The sequence below is a fragment of the Podarcis liolepis genome (genome assembly GCF_965112155.1).
Source record: "Podarcis liolepis genome assembly, chromosome: 4".
Classification (NCBI taxonomy): Eukaryota; Metazoa; Chordata; class Lepidosauria; order Squamata; family Lacertidae; genus Podarcis; species Podarcis liolepis.
This window is the reverse complement of record NC_139558.1, coordinates 34,907,089-34,934,736: the sequence shown is the minus strand read 5'-3', so window position 1 is coordinate 34,934,736 and position 27,648 is coordinate 34,907,089. Positions and strand designations below refer to the sequence as shown.

The 27,648-nt window shown below is 41.0% G+C and overlaps 2 protein-coding genes across 5 annotated transcripts in view; one reads left to right on the top strand and one right to left on the bottom strand.

Annotated features, from left to right (window-relative positions):
- The window catches only part of CYFIP1 (cytoplasmic FMR1 interacting protein 1), a 61,499-nt gene that overhangs the window by 20,610 nt on the left and 13,241 nt on the right, over window positions 1-27,648 (top strand). The window contains exons 12-23 of one of the 3 annotated variants that reach the window (XM_083501630.1): window positions 862-984; window positions 2,347-2,472; window positions 2,585-2,751; window positions 4,271-4,418; window positions 8,364-8,517; window positions 10,076-10,232; window positions 11,045-11,141; window positions 12,054-12,130; window positions 12,233-12,341; window positions 13,609-13,728; window positions 14,411-14,610; window positions 20,554-20,641. In XM_083501630.1, the coding sequence (XP_083357756.1) occupies window positions 862-984; window positions 2,347-2,472; window positions 2,585-2,751; window positions 4,271-4,418; window positions 8,364-8,517; window positions 10,076-10,232; window positions 11,045-11,141; window positions 12,054-12,130; window positions 12,233-12,341; window positions 13,609-13,728; window positions 14,411-14,610; window positions 20,554-20,641 (1,566 nt within the window). Of the gene's footprint in view, window positions 1-861; window positions 985-2,346; window positions 2,473-2,584; window positions 2,752-4,270; window positions 4,419-7,966; window positions 8,518-10,075; window positions 10,233-11,044; window positions 11,142-12,053; window positions 12,131-12,232; window positions 12,342-13,608; window positions 13,729-14,410; window positions 14,611-20,553; window positions 20,642-27,648 lie in introns of all 3 variants that reach the window. The other 2 variants (XM_083501631.1, XM_083501632.1) reach the window with 2 other exon arrangements.
- Window positions 22,469-26,609, bottom strand: FNDC9 (fibronectin type III domain containing 9). Of its 2 annotated transcripts, none has more exons than XM_083501764.1 (2): window positions 26,023-26,609; window positions 22,469-23,239 (listed from the first exon to the last, which is right to left on the bottom strand). In XM_083501764.1, the coding sequence occupies exon 2, from the start codon at window positions 23,190-23,192 to the stop codon at window positions 22,524-22,526; it is 669 nt and encodes a 222-aa protein (XP_083357890.1). In that variant the 5' UTR covers window positions 23,193-23,239; window positions 26,023-26,609; the 3' UTR covers window positions 22,469-22,523. The 2 variants fall into 2 exon arrangements, with proteins under 2 accessions (XP_083357890.1, XP_083357889.1); XM_083501763.1 differs by having other exon boundaries at window positions 22,469-23,304; window positions 26,023-26,607.

The window sequence follows — 27,648 nt, the reverse complement described above, 5'->3', positions numbered from 1 at the left end:
CCAGGACTTAATTTGATCACAGGGTTCATTTCTTAAGTATATTTCAGCCTCAGTTCTAAAATACGTGAAGTAAGGTGGAGAAAGAGCACATTGGTATATTTAACTGGGTCTTTCCGTTCCCTACCCTCTTATTAAGTGGAAAGAGTTCCAGACCAGAGTCAGCTTGACCAGTGGGGAAAATAGTGGTGTAAATGCTTGTTCATCGTAAATTAAAACGCTACTCATTTAAAGCACATGTCTCCCCCACAAAGAATCCTGTGAATTGTAGCTTGTTATGGGTGCTGAGTAAAAGGTAAAGGACCCCTGGACAGTTAATCCAGTCAAAGGCAACTATGAGGTTGCGACGCTCGTCTCACTTTCAGGCCAAGGGAGCCAGCATTTGTCCACAGACAGCTTTCTGGGTCATGTGGCCAGAATGACTAAACCACTTCTGGCGCAACGGGACACTGTGACAGAAACCAGAGTGCACAGAAACCTTCCCGCTGCAGCGGTACCTATTTATCTACTTGCACTGGTGTGCTTTTGAGCTGCTAGGTTGGCAGGAGCTGGGACAGAGCAACAGGAGCTCACCCTGTCGCGGGGATTCAAACTGCCGACCTTCTGATTGGCAAATCTAAGAGGCTCAGTGGTTTAGACCACAGCGCCACCCATGTCCGTGGGTGCTGAGTGGACCAGCATGGGGCTACACTATGGGGATGTGGCTCCAATATTGTAATATGGAAAATGAGCCTCAGCATGTTTTTTTTACAAAGGTTTGAAACCCGAAAAGCACACACAGATGATTTTGTTCTGCACACTAAAACAATTCATGTTTAGTCATGTATGCACTGCATGTTTTAACAAGCATGCTTTTCATTACAGGTAGTGACTGGATCAGGCCGCCAAGAAGCTCAGAAGACCGATGCTGAGTATCGGAAGCTCTTTGACCTTTCTCTCCAAGGTCTTCAACTTCTGTCTCAGTGGAGTGCACATGTTATGGAAGTGGTATGTGCAGGGCAGGCTGTGGAAAGTTCTAAAGAGAAGCAACTGTGAGGGGGGGTGGAAATGTTTTGTTGTCACTGTAATCTTTGGATGGCATATTATAGAGCAGCATGTGATATTCTGTTTGCATCCTTTCTTGGATGAGTTAAAGATCTCAAATAGACTCAAAGCTATTATGTGGAGCATGTATCTGAATGTCATATTTGTAGGCTGTGAAGGAATTTTTCCACTAGTTGAGTTGGCATGAGATCTTTGTGGGTTTTTTGTCCACCTTCCTCTTAGTAATATTCATATTAGAATATAAGATTAAAAGCCAATGTTTTACTGTTATGGCCATTTTGCAGAAGCCACTGGAAACACTTCCTTGTGGAAGAGTTCCCCATCATGCAAGTTTCAGTGACAAAGCTACATGTGGTGAACTTGGTAAAAATATCAATACATTACCTCTACACGCAGAAGCTTGCTTCTATATTCACGTCATCACTTTATTTGTTATCTTGGGGTGTTGATCTTCCTATTTTAGGGCTTAGCAACTATTGATCTAATGAAATGCAGTTGCCTGTTCAAAAGCACAATAGTATATAAGCTTTCATTCCGCCTTAGTGGTGTATTGCAGTTGTTACTGTGGTTTCTTAGTTCAATTTTTGTCGGTTCTGGCCATTGATGGGGTCTGTGTGGAGAGGGTAACAACGTTCAAATTTTTGGGCATTGAATTACAAGAGGATCTGTCCTGGAGTGTCAACACAAGGGGGCTTGTGAAGAAGGCGCAGCAGAGACTGTACTTTTTGAGAATTCTAAGGAAAAACCATCTTCCGCAGAAACTGCTGCTTGCCTTCTATCACTGTGCCATTGAGAGCGTGCTCACTTATGGCTTATGTGTGTGGTACAGAAGCTGTACTACCCGGGACAGGTTGGGGTTGTGCAGAGTTGTTAAGGCAGCAGAGAGCATTGTTGGCTGCCCACTCTCCACCTTAGAGCAGATTTATGCCACAAGGTGCCATAGGAAGGCACTGGACATAGTAAAAGATCCATCGCATCCTGGTCACTGTCTCTTCGAGCTCCTGCCGTCGGGACGGAGATACAGGACGATGAAGACAAGAACAAGCCGTCTTAAGAACAGCTTCTTCCCCAGAGCGATCTCGGCCCTGAATGGGAAGCCTGGACTTTGAAAGTCATCTAATCTTCCTTGCTGTTTTATACTGTATTGTTTTAATTAGTGTTTTTATAGTTGATTTGATTTTGTGTGGAGTGCCCTACCTGGGTGGATGGAGCAGCCAAGTAATTTCGTTGTCCCCGAGAGGGGGCAATGACAATAAAGATATTATTATTATTATTATTATTATTAACCCCCTTCATCAATTGCAGTATTCTTGGAAGCTGGTGCACCCAACGGACAAATATTCCAACAAAGATTGTCCAGACAATGCAGAAGAGTACGAAAGAGCAACACGATACAATTATACCAGCGAAGAGAAGTTTGCTCTTGTTGAGGTAAGAAAGAGAAAATGCCTTCTGGCCACGATCACCCCCCCACCCCACCCCTTTTCTCTTCATGACTTGTGCTTTGTCTAATTATGTGAAAACCAATCCCCCCCCCTTGCAGGTTATAGCGATGATTAAAGGGCTGCAGGTTTTAATGGGGAGGATGGAAAGCGTCTTCAATCATGCCATTCGCCATACCATCTATGCCGCGCTCCAGGATTTCGCCCAGATTACACTTAGAGAACCGTTGAGACAGGCCATCAAGAAGAAGAAGAATGTCATCCAAAGGTGGTGGCTAATGCCCTCTCGTGCCATTTAGCTTTTCTTTCAGATGCGCAGTATTTGTTAAAACATAGCACCTGAGAGCATCTGTTATAATGCAGTGGGACTGTCTTGAATTCTCCCAGTGGAAACTTAAGAATGTTTTTTTGGATGGGATCCACAAAACCTGTTGTGTGCAATCGCTTTCCCTTTCCTAGCCACCCATATTACCCGGCATCATACAGACCACATGGCCCAGCAGCTGTGCAGTATTGCCAGAGCTTCTGCAACTGGTCCAAGCGGTTGTGACAGCTCCATGGCGGCCGTTGCAAGCTCTCTCACGCCATACTTCCCGCAGTTGCAGATGAGCTACTCTGCAACTGTTCTGGCCAGTGATTAGATATTGGGTGGCAGTGTACTGGCATTATATGCCTGTCATTAGTTTGGAAAATAGGAAGAGGATGCTGTATTCATATTTCTTTGGCAGGGCTTTGTAGATTGCATCCTTAGTGAGGCTATTGGGAATTCGTCTCCTCCCAGAACTGCAGTTCCCTTGAGAGAAAGTAATGACAAAGTCACTTTGCATGATGCCTATTAAACAAAGCCAAACCATACATATCCAGTAACATTTTCCTTCACAAGGGTCTACATCACAGTTGCAATTTTAATAAAACCAACAACCATAACTTTATTATTTATATGCCCCCCATCTGACTGGGTTGCTCCAGCCAGTCTGGGCAGCTCCCAACAAAATATTTAAAACACAATAAAACATCAAACATTTAGTACTTCCCTATACAGGGCTGCTTTCAGATGTCTTCTAATAGTTGTGTAGTTATTTATTTCCTTGACATCTGGTGGGAAGGCATTCCACAGGGTGGGCGCCACTACCGAGAAGGTCCTCTGCCTGGTTCCCTGTAACTTCACTTCTCACAGTGAGAGAACTGCCAGAAGGCCCCTGGAGCTATAACAGTGCTTCATATGTGCGAAGGGGCCTCTACACATTGAAGAAACAGCAGGCCTGTACAATTTGTCCAAGCACTGGCATTGTACAGCTTCCCTCCTCACTACAACACCCATGTGTTGAGTGCGGGCATCTTAAGGGGAGAGCACAAGGTTCCGCCTTCTATAAAAGTTTATGCACATGGATGTCTGTGTGCTGGAGTGAGGGCTACAGATATTCATGCTCAGTGTGTGGATGTTGGAGGCAGGTCTGGGAAGTCACTTGACCCTTTGACACAGGACGCCCCCTTCATGCAAGGAAAGGCGTTACTTGCACTTGAATGGTAAATCTGAAAGAAACCTGCTGTGTTCTCAATTACTGTATTTAAAAGCAGAGGTTTCTAGGCTTAAGAATTCACAAGGCTATGGAATGTTTGCTTTAGCCAATCCGTTGGTGGAAAATGAGGCGTGTTCTCGATATGACAGCTTTAGCCGTCTGGAATGTGTGGTGCCTTTAGAATGCATGTGTCAGGATGCTTGTGGTTGTTATGGAAGAGTTCACACTTTTATCAGGAACTCACATGCCCTCTTGGATCGTGACTAGCGTTCTCCAGGCGATCAGAAAGACTGTGTGCGACTGGGAAGGTGGCCGTGAGCCGTTTAATGACCCTGCGCTGAGGGGAGAGAAGGATCCCAAAAGTGGCTTTGATGTCAAAGTCCCGAGACGAGCAGTGGGCCCCTCCAGTACCCAGGTAATTTCTCTCTCTCTCTCTCTTAATTCTGGTATGTGTGTCACTGACTTGATACAGGAATTACTGTAGAATGAACCCATTTAAAAAGATTAGTTATATAAATCCTGTGTAAATCTGGATTAGTAAAAAAAAAAAATCTCATGCAGGGGTACTGTCATTTTAATTTTCTACACTGATTATTCCCTTTCCATGCCCCCTCCCACAAGCCTTTCCTTTACAGCATGTACCTCCTGTGGGATTTAAATTTAAATTCTGTTTTTACAAAGTTTTAGTTGTTTGTATGTCTGATGCCCTCGTGTTTATCTTCCTGCACTTAAATGGTATATACCTGTTTTCAGTATGGTGTGTGTGTACACACACATATACACATGTAATGACTTTTCTCTGCCTATGCCTACTGTGGTTTATTGCTGGGGTATTCTCTTCTGATAAAATCTTTTCTTGGCTGTTTCTACTCGTGTGTAGAGATGGGAGAGGCATCTGCTCTGCTTGCATTTTAAATTGTGAAACCTCCCTAATTGGCATTTCCCAAACCAATATGTGAGCTGAAATGCAGCTACCTGTCGAACTTCACACTCTTGCAGTGCTGTTCTAAAATCTAAAACATATGCATACACCTGTACAGACATACCTTGGAAGTTGAATGGAATCCGTTCCAGAAGTCAGTTGGACTTCCAAAACGTTTGACTTCCAAAAATAATTCGAAAACCGAAACCATCACTTCCAGTTTTCGATTGTTCGGGAGCCGAAATGTTTGAGTTCACAGGCATTTGGCATCTGAGGTTCCACTGTATTAGGGAAGACTGCACAAAAATGTGTGTATTAGTAGAAACAACATACAAATAATGCGCAAAACTGCATCAGGGAAAATTGCTTGCAGAATGTGTGTATTAGAACAAATGCACAATAAAGTGCATTAGGATTTTAATGCTGTGTTTAAAACCAAAATCATAAAATGACACAGCAATTGGGAGTGTACTGAAGATTGAAAAAATGAGAATCAGAATCCAAAATTGGCAGATCGGGCCATCAGTACTTGTGAGTACAATTAAGCTGTTTGTTTTTAATTTTTTTGTGATTATAAAATATATTTTAGTCATTTAATTTTATTTAACAGGACTTACATACTCCTTAATCATCAAAACCTCTTAATGTGGTTTATATAAAATATAACACACACATCAAAATTACCAGTAGAACCAGATGTTAAAAACAAATGAATCTAAAAAAAATAAAAATAAAATCAGTTTTTAAAACGAACATTAAAATCACACATCTATCAGGTTTTCCTGTCTGGATAGGGTTGGTAGTTTTTAGCAGACGCTGGAAACATTGCAGAATTCCAAAATGTAAATCTTGCCACTAAGAAGGATTGATTCCTTCCAAGTGTGGAATGAACATTATTTGTCATATCCCAGTTCTGCAGATTGAAGTGGTTGAGTGGCACATATGGGATAAACCTGTCCCAAATTGTTAAGGGCTTTATTTTGCCAATAGTAACACCTACTAACTGATCAGCCTGCCAGTGCAGATCTTTGAGTAGAGTTGCAATATACTGACAAGGTCTCACTCCTGCCAGCAATGGTGCCGCAGCATTCTGCATTAACTGCTGTTTCTGGACCCAAGTGCAAAGGAAGCCCCACTCAGTGTTCAATGCAGTAATCCCAATTTTGAAGTCACCGGTGCCTGGACTACTGTGGTAAATCTCTTCCATTCCAGAAATGGCCACGCCTGTCACATCAGCCTCAGCTGGTAAAAGGTGATCCTAGCTATCAAGGCTACTTAGGCCTCGGGGGAGGGGACTAGATACAGAAGCATATCTGTACCTTTAAGGATAGTGCAACTGGTGATTGGCCAATTTCTTACATGCAGGAACCATTCATTCACAGTGCCTCTTGTCTTCCCAAGATTCAGGCTCACCTTATTTTCCACCCTCAATCCCATCTCTGTGTTTGGGCACCATAGCCTTTCCTTGATTCAGATGTTGTGCAGAATTAAGACCCAAATCTCTTAATGACTGCTCCAAATGGCTTCGTATAGATATTAAATATTATTTGGGATGAAATAGTGACCTGTGGCTCCCCATTGCATAACTGCCAGGGAGCTGAAAAACCACACTCCTAATGCTCCTCTCTGGACTCGGTCCCAGACATAGGACAGGATCCACGGCAACACAGGGTTCCCAATCCCCATCCCATGAAGGGGATCCAGGAGAATTGCATGGCCGATCTGTAAGGTGTCTGAATTTTTTCCTTCAACATCTCCCCACCTTTTGCATTAAGCACCTCAAATTTGGTAGCCATATTGCTCTCCCTACTATTTTGAAGGGAAATCTCAAACATCTGACTTTATTGAGCTACCTTAATGTGAGGAGGAATGTAACATCATTATTTTATTTTATTATCAATATGCCACCTTTCATCAAATGATCTTAGGGCAGTTCACAGAATAAAATACAAGATAAACACAAGTAAATAACTAAACCAAAAACAACAAAGCAATACCACCCCAACCGTCTTGATTGGTTAGCTGAACAGGATGAGTTTATTGATCCCCCCCCCCACTTCCCCAAAAATCCAATATTAGGAAAACTCTGTAATAATTGTAATATCTGATACAGTAGCTTCTTCAGTATTTTAAAACTCAATGTAAAGTTTGAACACATAACATGGTAAACGTGTGACTTAGCCATAATGCAGAGATGATGACCAGACCCACAATAAGCAATAGCATTTTGGATTTGTTCATCATGAACCCATGCTGTGCTGTGAAAGAGTTTTGAAACCTTAAAACTTTCCAAAATCAAATTGTGATATGGAATGGAGACAGATGGACAGGGAAACTCTGAAGTTCGGTGGTGGTGGTGAACTATTTCTTGTTGGTGCAATACTTTGGGTGCAGCTGAAGTAGCTCTATAGATTGTAGTATAAACTTGTCGTCAGTGTACCCCACCCCCCCTGTGGTTCTCCTTTTTACAGTCTGTTCCACCCTTATCTCTTCCTTCCTCCAGCTCTTCTTCTTTCTCATAGTATAACAGCCTGTTCATTTTTGAGAGATAAGAACATTCCAAACACAGCAGCCTTGGAGCCATCTTGCTGTGTAGTTTTGTGCATTGCTGCTATTAATTTATGAATCGCTTTCCCATAAAACATTCCAAAGAGATTTTAGTGCTACAGCAGGTAACATCTTGCTATGTTGCAACTAGAAATCTTTGTAATTGGGGAAACAAATTCCCAGTGAATTTTGCCCAAGACGTTGTGTATCTTTTATGACTTGTAGGGATACGAGAGTCTTATGGGCAGCATTCTCAGCCTTTACAAAATGAACAGGCTAAACAACAAACCTGTCCACCTTTGATGTAGACCAGGGTGGCTTCCGCATACTTCACTGTCTTGCTATTCCTGTCTTAACAAACTAATATACCGTACATTTCTTCTGGTTTTGTATTTTCTCCTTTTCTTATTTACCCATGTGGTTTGTTTTTTTTTAATTAACGGACTCTCTCTTCTTCCCCCTTTTTTGCCTCTTCCTTTTCTGTTGGTTTTTAGCTCTACATGGTCCGCACTATGGCAGAGTCCTTGAACTCTGCTGAGCTGTTGAAGCAGCTCAGATCTCTGGGAATGGAAAAGTTATTGCATGTGATAAACAAGTTTCTGAGGCAGTCCTACATCTATCCCACTCTTTTAAACTATGGTGGTAAGGCATTACTTATTATTTTTTAATAGTGTGGTGACACAAACTGTTCCATTGCAAATTGTGGGGCTTTCTTCTTCTTTCTCTTTCTCCCCTCACCGCCTTAGGTTTAATGACTTTTGAACTTCCTTATCAGGTTTCAGTTTGAAGTGGAGCGGTCTTTGCGTTGGGCAGTGTGCATCCGTAATGCTGAACTAATGTTCCATATTGTGTTTTTCCCCCCTGTCACGAATGTTCTGTTCAATAACACAGCTTTACATGGTGAGAACCATGTTAGAGTCCCTCATTGCTGACAAAAGTGGCTCCAAGAAAACTTTGAGAAGTAGCCTTGAGGGGCCCACCATATTGGACATAGAAAAATTCCACCGAGAGTCTTTCTTCTACACTCACTTGATAAATTTCAGTGGTAAGATACACAGATGATCAGTGTCCAGCTTTAGCATGTCCTAATACCTCTAACATAACCTGGGAATATGTTTCCGATTTTGTGTGGCTTACTTTTGTTTTAAAACGATCGCCTGGCTGCTCTTAGAAGCAGGGATTCTGGGCGACATGGACCCCTTGTCTAATCCAGCAAGGCACTTCCTATGTTCTTAATGTGTTGGAACATTGCAAATAACACTGGAATTAAGAGGTTAGATGCTTCATATGCTTTTCCAGTTGGCACGACTTTCCTTTCTTCCTTCGCAAAAAATTCAGCGTAACAAGAGGTCCCAGTATTGAAATCTGCTTAAAATGGCAAAAACGTGTCTGCTAAGTCCTTTTTCTTCTTCTTCTTCTAAAGAGAGAAACCTAATGCCATGCCTTGGGTAAAACAATTTTCTTTGTTTTGGCTGCCATTCTCTCTACTGTTGGCTGTAATCGGAAGCATGTTGTTTTAGTGGATTCACCTACTGACATGTCTCTAGTCTAGTCGTACCACATTGTGTTGTCTTTCCAACTCATGCTGTTATTGGAATTCTGCTTTGGATGGGAGGAAGACTTTATTCATGTTTATAGTGTTGTCGAAGCGTAATGCTCTTCTCTTTCATTAGCCCTAGTGCCCTTGTTGTGCTTCCCGAGTTCAGTGATTCCCAAACAGTGAATTCGGGACCCTCTAGTACCTTTTGAAATAGGTCCACCACCAGCAATATTGGGCTAGCACAAATCAGAATGACAACAGAGCAGGCAATCTTTGCTCATTTCTGCCAGCTGCAATAAATGTCCATAAAAGCAAGGCTTCCTATATGCGCACATCAGACAGTTTGCTGGAAATTTCTCTGTACCCAGCCCTAGTAAATGAATTGCCAAGGCTGAAAAGGAGACTCCTTAGAGGTCTGAGGTATGCACTTTTGAAGTTTGGGAATCGCTGCTCTAGTCGACTGAAAACACTGCTGCTATGACGAGCTGGAAGGAACCTTTGACATATCGGATAGTGTCTTACGAGCAATTTCACTTGCTGTAATTACTTTCTGCCCCTCCATATTAAAAAATTTGTACTAATTTTGGTCAGCACATACCATACGGAGTGAGAGAATTCCACCATTTAATTGAGTGAATAGAAGGATGACAGATGTTGCAAGACAGTCCCCTCTCTTCAGCACTTCCTTATTAATCAAAGCTGGGAAATGTGGCATTCATGACACTAGCACAAGCTGGGAGACCAGTTTAGAATGTGTGGGCATGCATGTGTGCGCCCCTAAATTGTCTAGTTGGCCATTCTTCCAGTAGTGTTTTCAGTGATGAAACCATTTATGCTTCTGCTGGGTGGTTGTTGATAGCAGCTGTATTTAACTTTGTAGGTTCTCCATTTGAAAACCGGTTTTGGTTTCCTTTCCATGCATAACTCTAGTCACCCTCTTTCACTTTCGTTTGTTCATTCATACAACACCTGCACCGCTAGAATAGTGCTGCTTCTGTGTGTACGTGTGCTTATTTTCTCCCTCGCAAGAGTATTGATTCGGTATCATTTCTTCTTTCATAAGAAACCCTGCAGCAGTGCTGTGACTTGTCCCAGCTGTGGTTCAGGGAGTTCTTTTTGGAGTTGACAATGGGCAGAAGGATCCAGTTTCCCATCGAGATGTCTATGCCTTGGATTCTGACCGACCACATTTTGGAGACCAAGGAAGCATCGATGATGGAGTAAGCCTAATGTGATTCTGTCACTTCTTGTTGAGTAGTAGATGCAGAAAATTCTGATGACGGTGATATTAGAGGCTTAGTGGGGTAGTCTAGGTAAACAGAATAGGACCCTCCTTTTCAAGTAAGAAGTTGAAGGAGGACAGGTGGCCCCCAGAATTACCTCCTCTCCACTCACCCACTTTTTCCAGCTTCAGATTGTCGGAGCAGACAAACATCCCCTCCCCCACCCCCTGGATGCTGGGCTCTGCCTGTTGCCTTCTCAGGTCATCTTCAGTACTTTGCCCTAAGATTTTTCAAGACCTCCATTGCCCACTTTACTCATGGGCTAAGGATGGGTTCAGTTTTACCAGTCATTTCCCTCTTTTTCTGCTTGTAACATTCTTCCTCCACTTCTAACAACCACTTTAGAGCTCCTTGGTTTGGTTCAGAAGAGCTGCTAGGGTACTGGATTGCTCAAAAAAGAACACTCTTGACACATTCTTAGCTACCTCTAGTCAGTCTTTGTGCCACAGACATTCCCATGGCCTTTTCGTTTCATTGCCTTTGGGTAATGTATATAATATTGGAGCATGCCTTCTTCCCACTTGTAGTCATGATGGTTGGAACTGGAGTATTTCTAGATTGTGACTCATCACCAGCTTTGCACAACTATATGCTTGTTAGTTACCAGAATTTTGGAATGGATAACTTTTGCGTTTTGTTGATGGCCATTTATACACTCATTGTATTCATCTGTGGCAAGTCTATTATGTCAGGGGACAGGAATATTTTACACGTGTGCCTGAAAAAAATAACATATTGTCTTCTTTTAGATACGTTCTGTATTCTTTGGATCTTTATAATGACAGTGCCCACTACGCACTTACCAAATTCAAGAAGCAGTTCCTCTATGATGAAATTGAGGCAGAGGTAAGATAATTGAATCTGTGCTGATGGTTGAAAATCTGTTCAGCATCAGCACATGCGATTGAATTTATTATTAGGTAAAGATGAAGAGATAGTGTGAGGAGAACCTGAGTGAATGACAGGCACACAAATGTGTGTTCATAACTCCATAATTTGCATGCAGGGAACAAGCAGTAGTGAATCTAGCACACAGACATTCCTCATGTCTAGGTCATTGGAACAAGATTTCCTGCGATCCAGTGCCACCCATGTGTGATATTATTTTATTATTAAATGCATTTTCATTGCATTTCTACTCACAAAATCCCCCAAGACAGTGTACTGTTTAGGCAGAACAACTCAGGTTAAAATACCTAGTAGAACAAAGCCGTTATTAAAACCAGAGAGTGGAATTTACAACCCATCAAAAGCCTGGTGGAACGAAACAGTTTTTACAGCTCACCTAAAGCTGCTCCAGCCCTAACTTCCCAAGGGAGGGAGTTCCACTGTTGGGCATTGCAGCAGAAAAGACCCAGTTGCAAGTACCAACCAAGCTTCTCTGGGTGGTGAGTTTGAACTGACTCCATTAAGAAGAATTGTGCTTGAAGCTGTATGGATGTGTGAAGGCCTATACAAGTATAAGAAACGGCCTTAGACTAGATCAGACTGTGCCTCTCTAGATCAATGCTGCACATGCGTGCTGCTTGTTGGTGTTGATGTGGTGTCCCCTTCGTGTATGGGGCTCAGGGCAGTCCTGTTTCTCCCCCGCTTCATACACACACACACACACACTCACTGCCTACACCCTAAAAGGGGGGGGGGCTGATGCAAATGGAAAATGTAGTCTACAAAGGCTGCAGAAGTAGATTTCCAAAGGGAAATGTGCTTAAGTAAATACCGTGTTTTAACTGAGCAATTCATATGTTGCGTCTTCAGGTCAATTTGTGCTTTGATCAGTTTGTCTACAAGCTGGCAGACCAGATATTTGGATACTACAAGGTGATGGCAGGAAGGTAAGTAGTCGTGTTAAGCAACTTTTTTAAGCATTCATGTTATGATTTTTGAAATGCAGCTTTTCATCAACTGTTCACCAAATGTTCTCCCTTTCCAAATAGCCTGCTTTTAGATAAACGGTTAAGATCAGAATGCAAGAATCAGGGAGCAACGATTCCCTTGCTAACATCTAACCGGTATAATACACTCCTAAAGCAGAGACATGTTCAGGTTAGTAAGTATATGGAATTCTTGGACTCCCCCCCCCCCCATCTTAATTATCTCTCTTTCAACTTCACTGTGTTGATGCTTGAGGGGCCCATCTTACAATTGCTTAAATGTACAAGACACAAGCTTGTTTTTTGATCAACTTGGCTTTGGAAATCTTTTGGCAAAGTCTCTCACGAAAGGGTCTGAAAGTAAACCTAGCAGTTGGGTGGGTTGTTTTAAGTCCTGGTTTAAGTCACTGATTGGATTGAAGTTTCCAGCTTTGTTTTCTGAACAAGCAAGCATTCTAACTGGGTGCAATTAAAATACATAGTTGCAATTCAGGAGACTCTTTGGACGGAAGATCAAACAGGATGATCTACTCTAGGTTGGCAAATGTTTCTGACTCCTTGTTTAATGATAGCAACAAATAACAAAAAGGCTCTGCGCTTCCACCCAAATAGGCTGCTGAAAATGCAGAGAGCTTGAAGGGAAAGGAATAGGGATTGGATTTGGATGTGAAAGGACTTCAAGCCCAGTTCTGGTACTGAAAACCAGTTCCTAGACTGAGCACGCCCTTGGAGGCACCTTAATTTTAAATAATTGCTCCCACTAAATCAGGAAGGGGGAACTTTGGCTCCCTGATGTTACTGAACTGTAATGCCCAACATCCCTGGCCATTCCTGATAGGGCTGATGCTGTCCCACTGAGCACCAGAGTCCAGTTGTTGGACCAGTTGGGTTTTGGTCTAGATCCTTCAAGCCTGTAGTCTACCCATCTTCTGATGTATACCACTCAGGACCAGAATACACAGCCTCTGCTCATGCAACCCATCTACCTTTTTGCACTACAGACTTTAGATCTCATTAAGATAGCAATTGTGAAAGTCCTACTTTCTACCTCTATACATGTATGTAACAGTGCTAAGCAACAAGGAACTCTAAAAGGCAAGAGCTGGAAGTCAGTAGGCAGAACATTACACAGAGAAACTAGGTTTCTGTGCAGTTTGATTTGTTAAATATTCATAATTTGCTCATTATAAACTTTATAAACATTTACTGTAATGTATAGAGCAATCCTCATTCTTCCTTAGATGAGCCACTGCTGCAGTCAAAGATGATCAGGGCAGGGTGGATTTCTTTTCTTTTCTTTTGACAATGATGTAAACAAGATTGTATCCTATATAGGATTGCATTCTCTGTATAGATTTGGGAAACTTGTGTGTCTCTCTGTGTGTGTGTCTGTGTACCTCTTAATTTGATGCAACAATTTGGAATTTCTTTTGCTTCAGCTTCTTGGTCGGTCCATAGATCTGAACCGCCTGATCACTCAGCGAATTTCAGCAGCCATGTACAAATCCATGGAACTAGCCATCGGTCGGTTTGAGAGTGAGGACTTGACCTCCATCGTCGTAAGTGTTGAGGCACATGAGTGCTGCTCAGTTTCATGTGAGGTCAGGAATTGGCTGAAGATTTCAAGTTCAGCAATGTGTCTTAAACCGTTGCTTTCCTAATATTGCACCAGGTTAATGAGGGGAAGGGGGGAACCCTTTGTAACATGGCACATCTCTTCCCCACCCCCCTGTCAAATGTTACCTTGTCCTTGACTGCTCAGATGTACTTGGGGTGAGAGGAGGTGAAACAACTCCAATATTTGTGAGCCTGGTTTTATAGCACGGCTAATGGGAAGCAAAAGTTGAAGAGCTCTTAATGTCAGGAAGTGTAGTTTTTAGTTGAAGAAGCTCCTCTTCCTTAAACCTGTGTTAATAAAATATAGACATTTCACCTGTGGGCATTAATTGGGTCTCTGCGGAGACACATAAACAAACCCTTCACATGCAAAACTAAAGTTGTCTGCTCTTAGGAAGCGATTTTAAATACGAAAGAATGGTAACTCCTCTGTGGATTTTATTCTGTCTTTAAAAAGCATGTAATACTTGACTGTTGGCTTATAAACATGTCCAGATTTTTGTGGTCACATTCTTAAAGCTTCTGTTTTGTTGTAGACTTTGGCAAGATTTTCAATGCGCCCTTCCCTCCCTCTCACTGTCTCTTTCCTTCCTTCCGTCTTTATTTATTTTTGCTTCTTCTCAGGAATTGGATGGACTCGTTGAAATAAACAAGTTGACACACAAGCTTCTGAGCAGATACATGACTCTAGACAGTTTTGATGCCATGTTTAGAGAAGCCAACCATAATGTATCTGCTCCGTATGGAAGAATCACCCTTCACGTCTTTTGGGAGCTCAATTACGATTTTCTTCCGAATTACTGCTACAACGGGTCTACTAACAGGTTAGTGTCACATATTGTAGTGTGTGTGTGTTTAATTGCATTTATCTTCACTGACTCTGATGCTGACAATATTTGGAATCTACCTTGGTTTGCCAAATATCTACATCTTAGCAGTTGCTCCACAAGCTCAGAAGCTTTGTTAAGAGCAAAAATTAATTTTACTCTGAATACATTGGGATTAAAAAAATAATAACGTGCATTTTTAAACAAAAAAAACCCACCAAAAACCTAGCCTAGGGTGCTACGTGTTCAGGGACTTCTAATTGTCTTCTGTGGGAAAGATTACGCTAAGCATGCGCGATCGCTTCCTTTTCAAAGAAGAAAATTAACTCCCTGCAGCTGCAGTGCTCAGTGTGCAAAGGGGAACTGTTGGCTTGTGGCCTAAATATTTAAGAATATACAGTATAATAAATTACAAACATTTTAGTTGCCACCTCCAGCTTCTTTTCATCCAGCAAACGTCAGATGATTTTACATGTTTCCCCCCCACATGCATTATTACATATATGCTGGTAGTTTTTTTAAAATTGTTCTCATCATGTACATTTAGTGAAATGTCATCCTCTATTGTAGCCTACAGTTTTATATGATGAAACTGTTATGCATGAAGAGGAAGCTTGAATGAACAAAGACGTGGTTGGAGGTTATTTAAGCAGAACAGAATATGTAAAAGAAGTAGGCCCTGGTTCGCGTTTTCTATGCCTACTTAAAATTCACCTGCTCACCCAGCTGTTTCCTGGCTATTAACTTGCTTATAATCAGTATATATTTTTCTGGGGGTACTCAAAGGTACACAGCATCAGCATCTTCCCCTGCCCCCCAAATGTTAAAAATGTGGCACTTACTGTAACAACTTATTGGTGCAGACTGGCACCTCCCCACCCCACAAAGAACACCTGCATAGGTGTTCCCTGCCAACCCTGTCTCAAAGCAAGTCCTCCTTGGCCACACACAGCTTTGTTCTGTGTGATCGAAGCAGGAACAACCTACATCGGCATGCTACAGGTGGGACACCTGGGTGCCTTGCAGGGAGGTGTACCCATACCGCAGTGTAGGACCAGAATAAAAGAGTGTTTGGCATGCTGTGTATGTAGGTGCACTTATGAAAAGCCAATCCTGGGATCTGTGTGTTTATGTGCACACTGGGTCTTAAGTTTACTGGGCAAAAGTGCATTCTTAATTGGGTGAAGGAAATTATAACCACTGCCTGACCTATTCTTCAAACAGCAGCTGAACATACCAAGTTCTGATTGTTGTGCCCTGTAGGTCTTTTGGGAAGAAAATGACCTCAAGTCTTTCATAAATATCAGATAGATCTAAATAACCATGTGCATGAAGGAAATAGCTGCTAGCGGCTACTACCACAAGAGTACAGTATACGTGGGTGGCGCTGTGGTCTAAACCACTGAGCCTCGGGCTTGCTGATCAGAAGGTCGGCAGTTCAAATCCTCATGACTGAGTGAGCGTCCGTTGCTCTGCCCCATCTCCTGCCAACCTAGCAGTTTGAAAGCACGCCAGTGCAAGTAGATAAATAGGTACTGTTGTGGTGGGAAGGTAAACGGCATTTCCATGCGTTCTGGCTTACGTCACGGTATCTCGTTGTGCCAGAAGCGGTTTAGTCACTGCTGTCACATGACCTGGAAAGCTGTCTGTGGACAAATGCCGGCTCCCTCAGCCTGAAAGCAAGATGAGCACCACACCCCATAGTTGCCTTTGACTGGACTTAACCATCCAGGGGTCCTTTACAGTATAGATGCTCAACAGCAGTAGTCTTTTCAGACCTGGAACCTCCTTTTAGTCTAAGCATGTTTTTCTTATTCTCCCGCTACTCCCCAATTTATTTGTATGGTAAATAATTTTTTATGGTAAATAAATGTATTTATTTGTACCAACCCTTTATAGCAGTTCTCAGGCTTTTACTTGTGCAACCTCTTGAAACAAGCCTTTACACTAGTGGAGTATTGCACTAGTGGGTTTAGCTTCACTTGCCTCAGCAACCCTCCAGGATGAGGTACAGTTTCTGTCACACATTGGACACTGCCCTCATTTGCACCTTAACATTCCTAAGGAAAATTGGTTGTTCTCTAACGTATTTAAAAAGTTCTTCTCTACACACACACACACACACTATATATATATATATATATATATATATGTGTGTGTGTGTGTGTGTGTGTGTGTGTATATATGGCATTCAGCCGCTAAATCACTGGGAATTCATAATTCTGTGTAGTACTGCTTGATGCTAGAGAACTCAAGTTCGCAGGATAATCAGTTAGATACAGTGGTACCTCGAGTTACAAATGCCTCAGGTTACAAACTGCGCTAACCTGGAAGAGTTACCTCGAGTTGAGAACTTTGCCCCAGGATGAGAATGGAATTCGTGTGCCAGCAGCGCAGCAGCAGCAAGAGGCCCCATTAGCAAAAGCACACCTCTGGTTAAGAACAGTTTCAGGTTAAGAACGGACCTCCAGAACGAATTAAGTTCGTAACTAGAGGTACCACTGTATATAACAATAGGCAGGTTATACACAATCACTATATTTATGGCCTTAGCTGCTGCATCAGCTAGAATACGTACATTTAATCTTTTGCTACAAACATATTTTATTGAGCCAATTGTTTGTTTACGCTTAAAAAAACAACCAACAGCTGCAAACTACACCCATTTTTTTCTGTGGATTTTATATTGATTTTAAATTGTTAACAGGTTTTTCTGCATTTGCAAAAAAGCTTTTTATGACTAGGGTCAAGTATTGAGGTCATTCCTGAAAAAGCATTACGTTAAAACTGCACTTTAAGCTGCACTAACTGTTTGTAATGGTTTGCTTTTGATAATGAAGTAAGATTAAATAGTTGGGTGGTGTGCTATTAAAGCAAGTGGGCATTTACTAATTGCATCTATTTGTATTTGGTCTTCTTTGCATCTATAAGACCAAATGCAAAGGGTGTTGATTTGGGAACATTAGCAAGGAAAAAAGGAAGAGAGGCATTGAAATCGACAGCAAATGCCCATGGTGCTCCTTACAGGATGTACAGTAGTATGATGGCCAGGGCTTTACCTGAAAGTAAGCCCCACTGAATACAGTGGGGCCTCAGGTAAACATGCCTACAGTTACGCTGTAAGAGTATGAGTTTGAAGCGGATTTAAGCAAGCTACTGTTCCTAAGTCACAGCCCCTAGGCTGAGGTGCTATATAAATAGGTAAAGGTAAAGGGACCCCTGACCATTAGGTCCATTCGTGACTGACTTTGGGGTTCCGACGCTCATCTCGCTTTATTGGCCGAGGGAGCCGGCGTACAGCTTCCGGGTCATGTGGCCAGCATGACTAAGCCGCTTCTGGCTAACCAGGGCAGCGTACGGAAACGCCGTTTACGTTCCCGCCGGAGCGGTACCTATTTACCTACTTGCACTTTGACGTGCTTTCAAACTGCTAGGTTGGCAGGAGCTGGGCCCAAGCAACGGGGGCTCACCCCGTCGCGGGGATTTGAACTGCCGACCTTCTGATTGGCAAGTCCTAGGCTCTGTGGTTTAACCTACAGCACCACCCGCGTCCCTCCATAATAAGCAAGTTATGTTTCTGTTTCGTCTTGGATATGTTTATTATCATAAGATTTGCATTTTCCTCACAGAGGAAATAGGGGAGTGGGGGGAGAGAGTGCTGCTGTACTCAGGTCCTGTTTGTGGGCTTCTCGCAGGCAACTTTGGCCATTGTGAAAACACTACATGTAGATGGGCCACTAGCCTCATCCTGCAGACTTTTTGTTAAGTTGTGGGCAAACATATCAGACGACACAGCGATTCTTCAAACAGCTCTTCTTTATTCAGATGCCAGAACAGAACTAAGCTGAGGGGCTCAGTCAGCCTGCTTATATAGAGCTCCAGAACAATGTAACTGTTGCCATTTTCTAAAACTATCCAATCACTGAACGTCACTTTTCGATCCTTCATTTGCATACAAAACTATCCAATCACTGAACGTCACTTTTCGATCCTTTATTTGCATAACTATCTACAGTATCCCCCTGCTGGCCCAGGGTGAGAACTTCAGTACATAACACCTTTCTATTGTTCTTATGATATCAAGAAGTAATACTTGATATCTTATGATATCAAGAAGGAGCAGTTTAGAGCTCCTTACTCATAATGTGATGGTAATCTATACAAAAACTAGCCTATAAGGCAGGCCAGTATTACTTTCCAGGGATACTAGTCCACTTCTGTTTGATCCTTTTACTGTTTCGATACATCAGCGTTTGGAGTAATAGTTTGCACACTGTGTTCTTGTACCACCTTGTCCAGCTAATACAGATTAGAAATATTATTGCCAGTGCTTTGTACAACCTGTCGCTAACATTCAATAAATATTTTGTAGTTGTATTCAGTTTTATTTAGATATGGTGCCTCTTTTGTCTGAAACTCATGCTTGGAATTGTACAGCCTGAAAGGGAAATGAAAACACTTTAAAAACCTGGGTGGTGTTTTTGTCAATTGCTCCCCCCCTCCCCCCCAAAAAGCATTGGTAACATTTTGATTTGTGTAATCTACTTTACGTCGACTGCTTAGTGCTCTGCTGATGAAAATGAGTAAATTGCTAGGAAAGTCATCATCCAGAGATTAAAAAGTGGCATGACCTGATTATATTGATGCATGCCAAAAAACCCCCCTACAATTTAGCAACATAGCGTAGCGAAGTAGATTTTGGTGAAATAATTTTATCGGAGAAGCTAGAAGGAAAACACATCAGACTGAAGGCGAATCTGCATTATTAATTTGGGTATTTTAACTCTGTAGCTAGTCTCTCTTAGCTGTTTGAACATGTGAGAGAAATTATAAAAGTTATCTGAAGTTAAAACAGGGAATGTTGGTGGGTCGAAGCCAGGGTGTGTGTTCTAAAAGTAGCCTTCAGGATACCTTCTTCAGGTATCTGAAGAAGTGTGCATGCACACGAAAGCTCATACCAAGAACTAACTTAGTTGGTCTTTAAGGTGCTACTGGAAGGAATTTTTTTATCTTTTATTTTTAGCCTTCAGGATACCTTCTTCAGGTATCTTCAGACTTCAGGTATACTTCTTCAGATACCTTCAAGTATATCTTCAGGTATACTTCTTCAGATACCTTTTTTATTTTGACTATGGCAGACCAACACGGCTACCTATCTGTAACTAGCCTTCAGGAGTGCCTAAACATTATTGAAGATGTCTGGAACAGATCCTTGCCAATGGCCAGTACAATCAAGTTATTTGGATTGGACAAGATGCCAGAAAAAAAGAGTTCAAGAGGACTGTAGAAAAATCTAACACCACTTCTGTTTAGTGCGGGCCATTCAACCACAGTGTGCTATTGATCAGTATATTAATGAGCATTCATTGTAAGAGGCTTTTAAGGGTTGCATCTGATGGTGTACTCATCTGATAGTAAGCTTTCCATCAATGTGGGGGAAGCAGTTGTTGGCAATTCCTGCTCTTCCTTTACCTCCCCCTTTGCTGGTAAATCCCCCCCATTTTGTTGACAGAAATCTTACTGATTAGATATAAACGTGTGTATCACTTACGCAAGAGACAATAGCAAAAAAAATGTGCATAAAAACATAGTGAAACATAAACCAAACATTAGTTTGTATGGGATCATAACATCATGTCAGTAACTTCAATCCAAATGATACTCCCTTATGGGAGGAATCCAAAGCTTGAACAAATAATGGACTTGTAGTTAGCATGGAAAGATCCAATCCCTCATCCCCACCCCCGTTTAATGTAATCAAATCTTCTATTCTGGAGTTTTCATACTATCTACAGTATATATAAATCCTGTGATGCACGAGAAAAGATTTCCCCATCATATCCCTCAGAATTTCAGCTCCACTTTAGAAATAAGCTGGCTGTTTTTCCAAATGTAGTGTAGAAATGTAAATTGTCGTGTTATCTTGTTTGATTTATATAGGTTTGTTCGAACAGTACTGCCGTTTTCCCAGGAATTCCAGAGAGATAAGCAGCCTAATGCACAGCCACAATATCTGCATGGATCAAAGGTTAGAATTTTCCCATACTTGTTTTTTTCTGTGGTAGATGTTGGAAAATTACACCCCACAGCTTATGAGCTATTAATACTTGCACCGTGTTTCTTTGTTATCTTCTATCTTAAGCATATTTGTACTGTATAAATCATATGATATAATTATTTGTTTGATTCTGAGAGATGCACTAGATAAAAGTGAGGATTAATGTAACAAGGTACTGGTCCATTTCAGACACAAACAATACAGGATTTTGGCTTTTGTGTTTTGCCCCTCTCCCTTGCGTGTTCTGATTACCTTTGGTTTTTTCCCTGGTTTGAACAAACTATAGTTTTCTGCGGCATCAGAATAATAGAGCAAACCATTTATTGCATCCAAAGCAGAACTGGAAATTGTGATTGTGATTTGAAGTTTCATGGCAGATAGTAGCTCATGGGACACCTGAAAGACCTAATGCAGACTTACTCTGTGTTAGAACCCAAAAACAACGATTTTCCGTTCTCATTTTACTTTAAGCACTATGTGTGAAATATAACTAATCACAAATGACTGAAAAAAATGGTATTCAGTATCACAGAACAGTAAAAGAGCAGCGGCATCCTTTGTAAATGGCCAATGTAACATCTTTAATTTTAAAGGGCGGAATCAAACCTTTGAAAATAACCAATGAAAATAAACCCTTATTAAGTGTTAGGTGAATAAGTAGTCTCCTAAGAAAGACTCGTTCGGTATTTGGCAAACATCTACCTTGTGTGGCACCTGACTTTTTTTTTATTTGTCTATCTTAGTTATACAACCTGTTAGATAATCCACATGCCAGTTTCCTTTATGGTATTAAAAACTGGAATATGTCACAGATTATTTACACATTACTGTGTAAATGAAAACAGAAATATTTACATGTTGCGAGGCTTAGGTTAGTACATTAGCAAAGCAGTCCAGAAGAGACAGCTAGATAGTTAAATGCTAAGAGAAGCATCTATAAAGTACTACAGTGATCAATGAAACATCTGTACACTTTTCTTTATAGTTGCACAAAGGCATGTTAGCTTGGACCATTGACACATAATACAGTCCAAATGTCACATCACAAGTATAACTGGTATATGACGATAACTTTCAAAAATGGTACCACTCCTAGCAAAAGCAGAGATGGGGAACCTCTGGCCCTCCAGTTGTTCTTTGAACATCCTTGATCACTGGACATGCTTGCTGGGACCCATAGGAGACAGAGCCCAACCGCATCCAGGTTCCCCATATCTGAGCTAAGGTGTTAAGAGGAAGAAACTCTGCATGAAAAGACTTCAGGGTAGAATTCAGGGACTATTTGAAAGCAGGATAATCTCTTGACACATTCACCACTAAGATCCCATTGCCTTTTTTATCAGTTGTGTATGCAATAGTTGGAGATTATTGAACTGTTATAACCTATGTGGATACCATTTTATAGCTGTTCCAATTGACACATGTTGGCTAAGTCACATAAAACCAATTCTACGCTCGTAGGGGAGTTTTGGATTCAAGCGTCATGGCAAACGACAAACCCCATTTGAAATCAGGGAGGGTTTCTACAGTTCAAAGAAATAAACGACAAAACATTGAGTACTCTTGTGGCATGCCTGAAGTAGCTCATTGAATCCCAGCTGTTGATTCGTTTTTTTCCTGCCCCTTGCCATGCTTTCCTAGTAAAATAAAGGAGGCTATTCTATATCTCCCTCCTATGTGTAGTTTTCTCTGTAAAGAAATAATGATGAGATGATTTAGCTTTGTATGCTGCAGGAGATTGTGATTTAGGGGTGTGATTGTGTTCAACAGGGCTTTCAAGGAACAATTCGCAAATAGATTTCAACATACATATTGTTACACACAGCAAAACACTTGTCCCAGTTAAGGATATCTAATTTATGGCAGATTGACAGACAGACATAGGCACAAAATCCTGACTTTTGGAGCTCAGCATGGTGGGCTTCTCAGATGTTGACGGATTTGTAATTATGGTGGCTAGTTGGACACCATCTGTATTTCTAATTTCAACTCGTTGGGCATGCTGGGTCTGCTTGTTGAATTCCTCTGAACCACACGATTCACTTTTTGCCCATGCCTCTCCCTTATCTTCTGGTCCAATGCTTTGTCTGTCTGAGCTCTCTCTTCTTCTGCGGCACCATAGACGCAAGCAACCATAGACAAAGATGCCAACAATGATGAGAAGCAAGACCGTGCTGGTTAGCCATATGCCCACGGCCAGGTCTTTCTTTTTGTTGCTTGTGGATGCCGGGTCTTGTTCAGGGGTGTTAAAAATTCTGCACTGGTCACTGGATGGGTTTGCCGACTGGCACGTCACACACAGAATGTAAGTTGTTAATGGGATCAGATTCTCGATGACAAATGAAGAACGGCTAGCTGGGACTCTCTCCTCTTTCTGAAAATGTTTCCTGGTGTATCCTGACAGCATTTTGTCCCAGTTTGGATTGTACATGATGCTGTAAAAGCTGTCGGTGCAGGTCGCCATTTTGGGCCAGATTACTAGGGCTGTGCTTCCTGTTATGTTTTGTACTGTTATCCCCATTGTGATACCGTCTTCTCAATATTTCACTTCCACAAAGAGCAATAATCCTTAAGATTCAGGAGACCAAAAAGTTTCAATAAGCAGAGTTGAGAGGAAAATGAGAACTGCACTTCTGGAATTTAAGGGTGGGTTGGGGAAGAATTATTTGAAAACATTACTTGTATTCCTGAAAGCATTTTCAGACAGTAAGCTGAATTTAATTTATAATAAAATGTAGTCAAATGAGACAAGCATGTGTCATTCAGGCATTTACTTACTACACCACTCTTCCTTTAAAAAACAAAACAGAAACTCAGAGAGGCTTACACGAAGCTCCTAGTGGCCATCCATCCACGCACCAGTCAATTTTTTTTAAAAAAAAAATTAAGCTACAGAACTGGATAAAACCAGGCTTTTTAGATCCTTGCTTCAAATCACTTAATGCTGTTGGAGTCATAAGACATAATTTGAAGTGCATTTCCTATTTAGTTGGAAATCAAGTTTCTTAAGTGGAATTATTTCAAAGTCATGGAATCTTAGTACAGTGGTACCTCTGATTATGAACTGAATTCGTTCTAGAGGTCCGTTCTTAACCCGAAATCATTCTTAACCCGAGGTACCACTTTAGCTAATGGGGTCTCCTGCTGCTGCTGCTGTGCCATTGGCGCACAATTTCTGTTCTCATCCTGAGGAAAAGTTCTTAACCCAAGGTACTACTTCCGGGTTAGTGGAGCCTGTAACCCGAAGTGTTTGTCACCCGAGATGTTTGTAACCCGAGGTACCACTGTACCTATATTTTAATGATGTTTCATTGGGCATCTAATCAAATTAGCCATTGATGTGCTTCATTTTCCATTCTTGCCTATCGCTTCCAAGCCAAGACAGTGAAAAACCTATGATGCAAAATGAAGCTTTTGATTGATACAAAATACCATCGAATCCAATTTTGTCAGGGAACAGATCTCGTGTTCAAAGAGAAAAACTTGCTGTCCCACATTACTTTATGGCTTTGAAATTTATAGCCATATTGACTTCTTTATTAGTTACCCTCTGTATAAGGTGATAGTGTAGAATTTGCTAAAATACCACTCTGCCATTCACACACCCTTTAAAATTGCTATAACCATTCCAGGTTGTCTTGAAAGATGTGAATTGCACTTCAGATATAAAGGATTTAGCTTTCAGAGAAAGGGCTAAGCACTGTTTAGCATTCAGAATTTGCTATAGTTGTGAGAACAAACTGTAACTTTAAGGTGGTTTACACTGCCTTTTAATGCTGTATTGTTTTTAACTCTCGATTGGGAGCTGCCCAAAGTGGCTGAGGAAACTCACCCAGATGGGCAGGGTATAAATTATTATTATTATTATTATTATTATTATTATTATTATTATTATTATTATTATTATTTTCCCTGCACACTTTTCTCCAACTATGCCCATGCATGTGAAAGTATTGTGCAACTTGACTCTGTATTTAAGCATTGCATATTAGTCATCTTTTAAGTAAATGTGACAAGGTATTGTTCATGACTAATAATATTCAAGTAATAACTCAAGTATTTCATGCAGAATTACTCATAGCACAGAAAGGAATCAGTTTTGCATCAACATATTGAATTATATATTTAGACTAATACATGGGGTCCCTCCCTTGAAATTGGTTTAAAATATTATTGCCTATAGTTGACATTTAAGACAATCATTTAGGACCTGTTTTTCTTTCCAGTTTGTGTATAAAATTGCTGCATAAAAGACCTCACCAATAAGTTTGTGTTGCATCACTAATTGCTAAATAGTATTAAAGGATTGTTATATTTGTTGATGTTGTAGGGTTAAGTGGGAAACATACCTTATTTAGGTTCAGTACCAGACCATAGCAAAATCAAATTTTAATTACAGTGGTGCCCCGCAAGACGAATGCCTCGCAAGACAAAAAACTCGCTAGACGAAAGGTTTTTTCATTCGCGATTTGCCTCGCAAGACGAATTCCCCTATGGGCTTGCTTCGCAAGACGAAAACGTCTCGCGAGTTTGTTAAACCGTTTAAACCGTGCTTCGCAAGAAGAAAAATTCGTTAGACGGCAAAAATTGCGGAACGAATTAATTTCGTCTTGCGGGGCACCACTGTATATTAAAACAACCCCCCCCCCCTTTTAAAGAAAAACACCTAAGTCTCCTGAGAACTAATTTCTCAAAAACTCTCCTTCAGAGTTTGTAAGTTTTAGGTTCTTAGGAGAAATATAATTGTGTTTTTGTTTTGCTCCAAGCTGAGATAAACAAAAGTAGAACATTTTATTTTTTTAAAAAAAAATAAAATACTTGATTTTCAATAAAGTCAAACCACATCCTGAGAACTAGAAGCTCATTTTCTCTTATTTTCATGAACTTAACAGTAATGGCAAACCTGCTGAGATGCACCACTGTATTGAACAGACATAAATTATTGTAGGAGAGGTGCATCACAATGTAGAAATGATTTTAATTATTTTATTGTATTTTATTATTTTTACCAGATACAACGTTATTTTAAAGCTGTAAATGTACATTTATTCTTCTGTTTAATATTGCATAGTTGAGCTGCTGTGCCTTTTAATAGGTTAGAGTAAGTGTGTGATTTGAGGCTTCTACCTCTTATCTGTGTAGTCTTCAAACAAAACAGTCTCTCACTCCCTCTTTCTCATATTCATTCATTCATTCATTCATATATATATATATATATATATATTCTATACACAAACTCACTCCATCCCTCTTGCATATTCACATACATATAAGTTAAAGGCTTTCTTTACTGACTTGCTGAGAGAGAGTGCCCTGTGTTATTTTATCCAGTTTTAAGAGTCCATACTTACCATCAGTGTAAAAATCCTGAGGCTTTCATCAAATACTCGAGGGGAAACCTCCGCTGGGTTCTCAGTATCCTCCTTGGAGCAAATAGCTTTCTTCATGGTCCGTGGTTGCCAGTTTCCCCCCTAGCAGGCTACATGGACTAAGTTCTCGTTACGTGACACTTCGACAGGGATGCGAGCAGTGAGACCTCCTTCGTCACCTTTCTGCCAACCTTCATACGCAAGGGCATCTTGTCTTAAGTGTTCTGTTGCCTAGGTTTTCCGAGGAGAAAAGCAAGTCTTCACTTTCTCTTGCTTTTGCTCCCTGTTAGAAATTGGGCAGCTGGAGTGCTCCAGTTAGGTTCTTCTTTTGTGTTGCCTGGGCTTGCGTTGCTGCTGATGCAAGTGAATAATGCTCTGTTCTTCGGTGACATCACTACTTAAACTCCTGGGCTTGGGGAGGAGGGGGCGTAGCTTTAGGAAGAGCATTTTGACTTCCTTACCTTGACGCAGCTTCTGTCAGATTGCTGCTATTTAATTTGTCTTCTGTATCTCTAGATTATATGGGTTTCCCCCTTAAAAGCAGTTTCTCTCAGGTTTGGCTAACATATACACATAAACATTACGCATTAGATCTGTTACGTGTACATAGCATTTCTTGTATAACATAACATTTCTCGTATAAACACTTTTAAATCTTTATGTATCATTTCTGAAATGTTCAATGCTGACTGCTTGTTGGCAACATTTCTCTCTTTAGTAGTTGTCGTGCCACTACTTCCTTCTAGAGCTTTTCTGTTGTACTATAGATCGTGTGTGTTTGTATGTTTCTGTAAAAACACACAAATGCACATGTACAAACGTATATACAGTATGTAAAAGGGGGGAAATAGAATTTAATCCATGTAGCTGTGCATCCACTTCCAGCTATTTTTTCAGAATCATATTTGCAGCTATTGGGGGGGGGGGATTCAAAGCCTTCAATGCAAATATAAAAATAGGAATCTCATTTAAAAACCAGAGTTGCTGCATTCCCCCCCCCCATCCTCCAACACCAAGGTTGGAAATGCGGAAAGAAGGGGGGAAATTATGTTTTAGAGCCAACTGCATATTCCAAATGTAATTAGAAGACCTAATCTTGTAATTAGATGTAGAAGCAATGTAGCTTTGTAAGATCCCTTCATAAACTATCTTTCTGTGTGTAGATATATACTGCAGCGCTCAGGAATGTGCTATATTCCAGCAAGCATTCATTTGTAGCTTGATATTTCAATAAAATATTATCCGTCAACAGGATTTAATTTTACCCGGAATTCTTTTGTTCATAGATTTCGATAATCTACCATTCAGTAGCAGCTGTAGCTCCCAATTAAGTATGGATTGCTTCTAACGTAATTGTTTTACACAGCACAGGGTTACAGGTGCACTTTGGGAGGATATATATATATATTAGTTTCTTCCATACATATCCCACCAAGCCAGCATACATGTGGTTCCCAAGCAGTGACCTATAGCTCTCTTCTCTTAGGCCTCAATTTCCAGGATTCTCTGCTTAATTCTATATTTCAAGTAAATAGAAACATCTACCAAAAACACCTAACATTAAGCCTGGAACAGGTCATAACACTTTTCACTAAACTTTACTAAGAT

Bases quoted from the DNA above. Each gene is read 5' to 3' on its own strand.
- FNDC9 (XM_083501764.1), bottom strand. From the start codon at position 23,192: ATGGGGATAACAGTACAAAACATAACAGGAAGCACAGCCCTAGTAATC.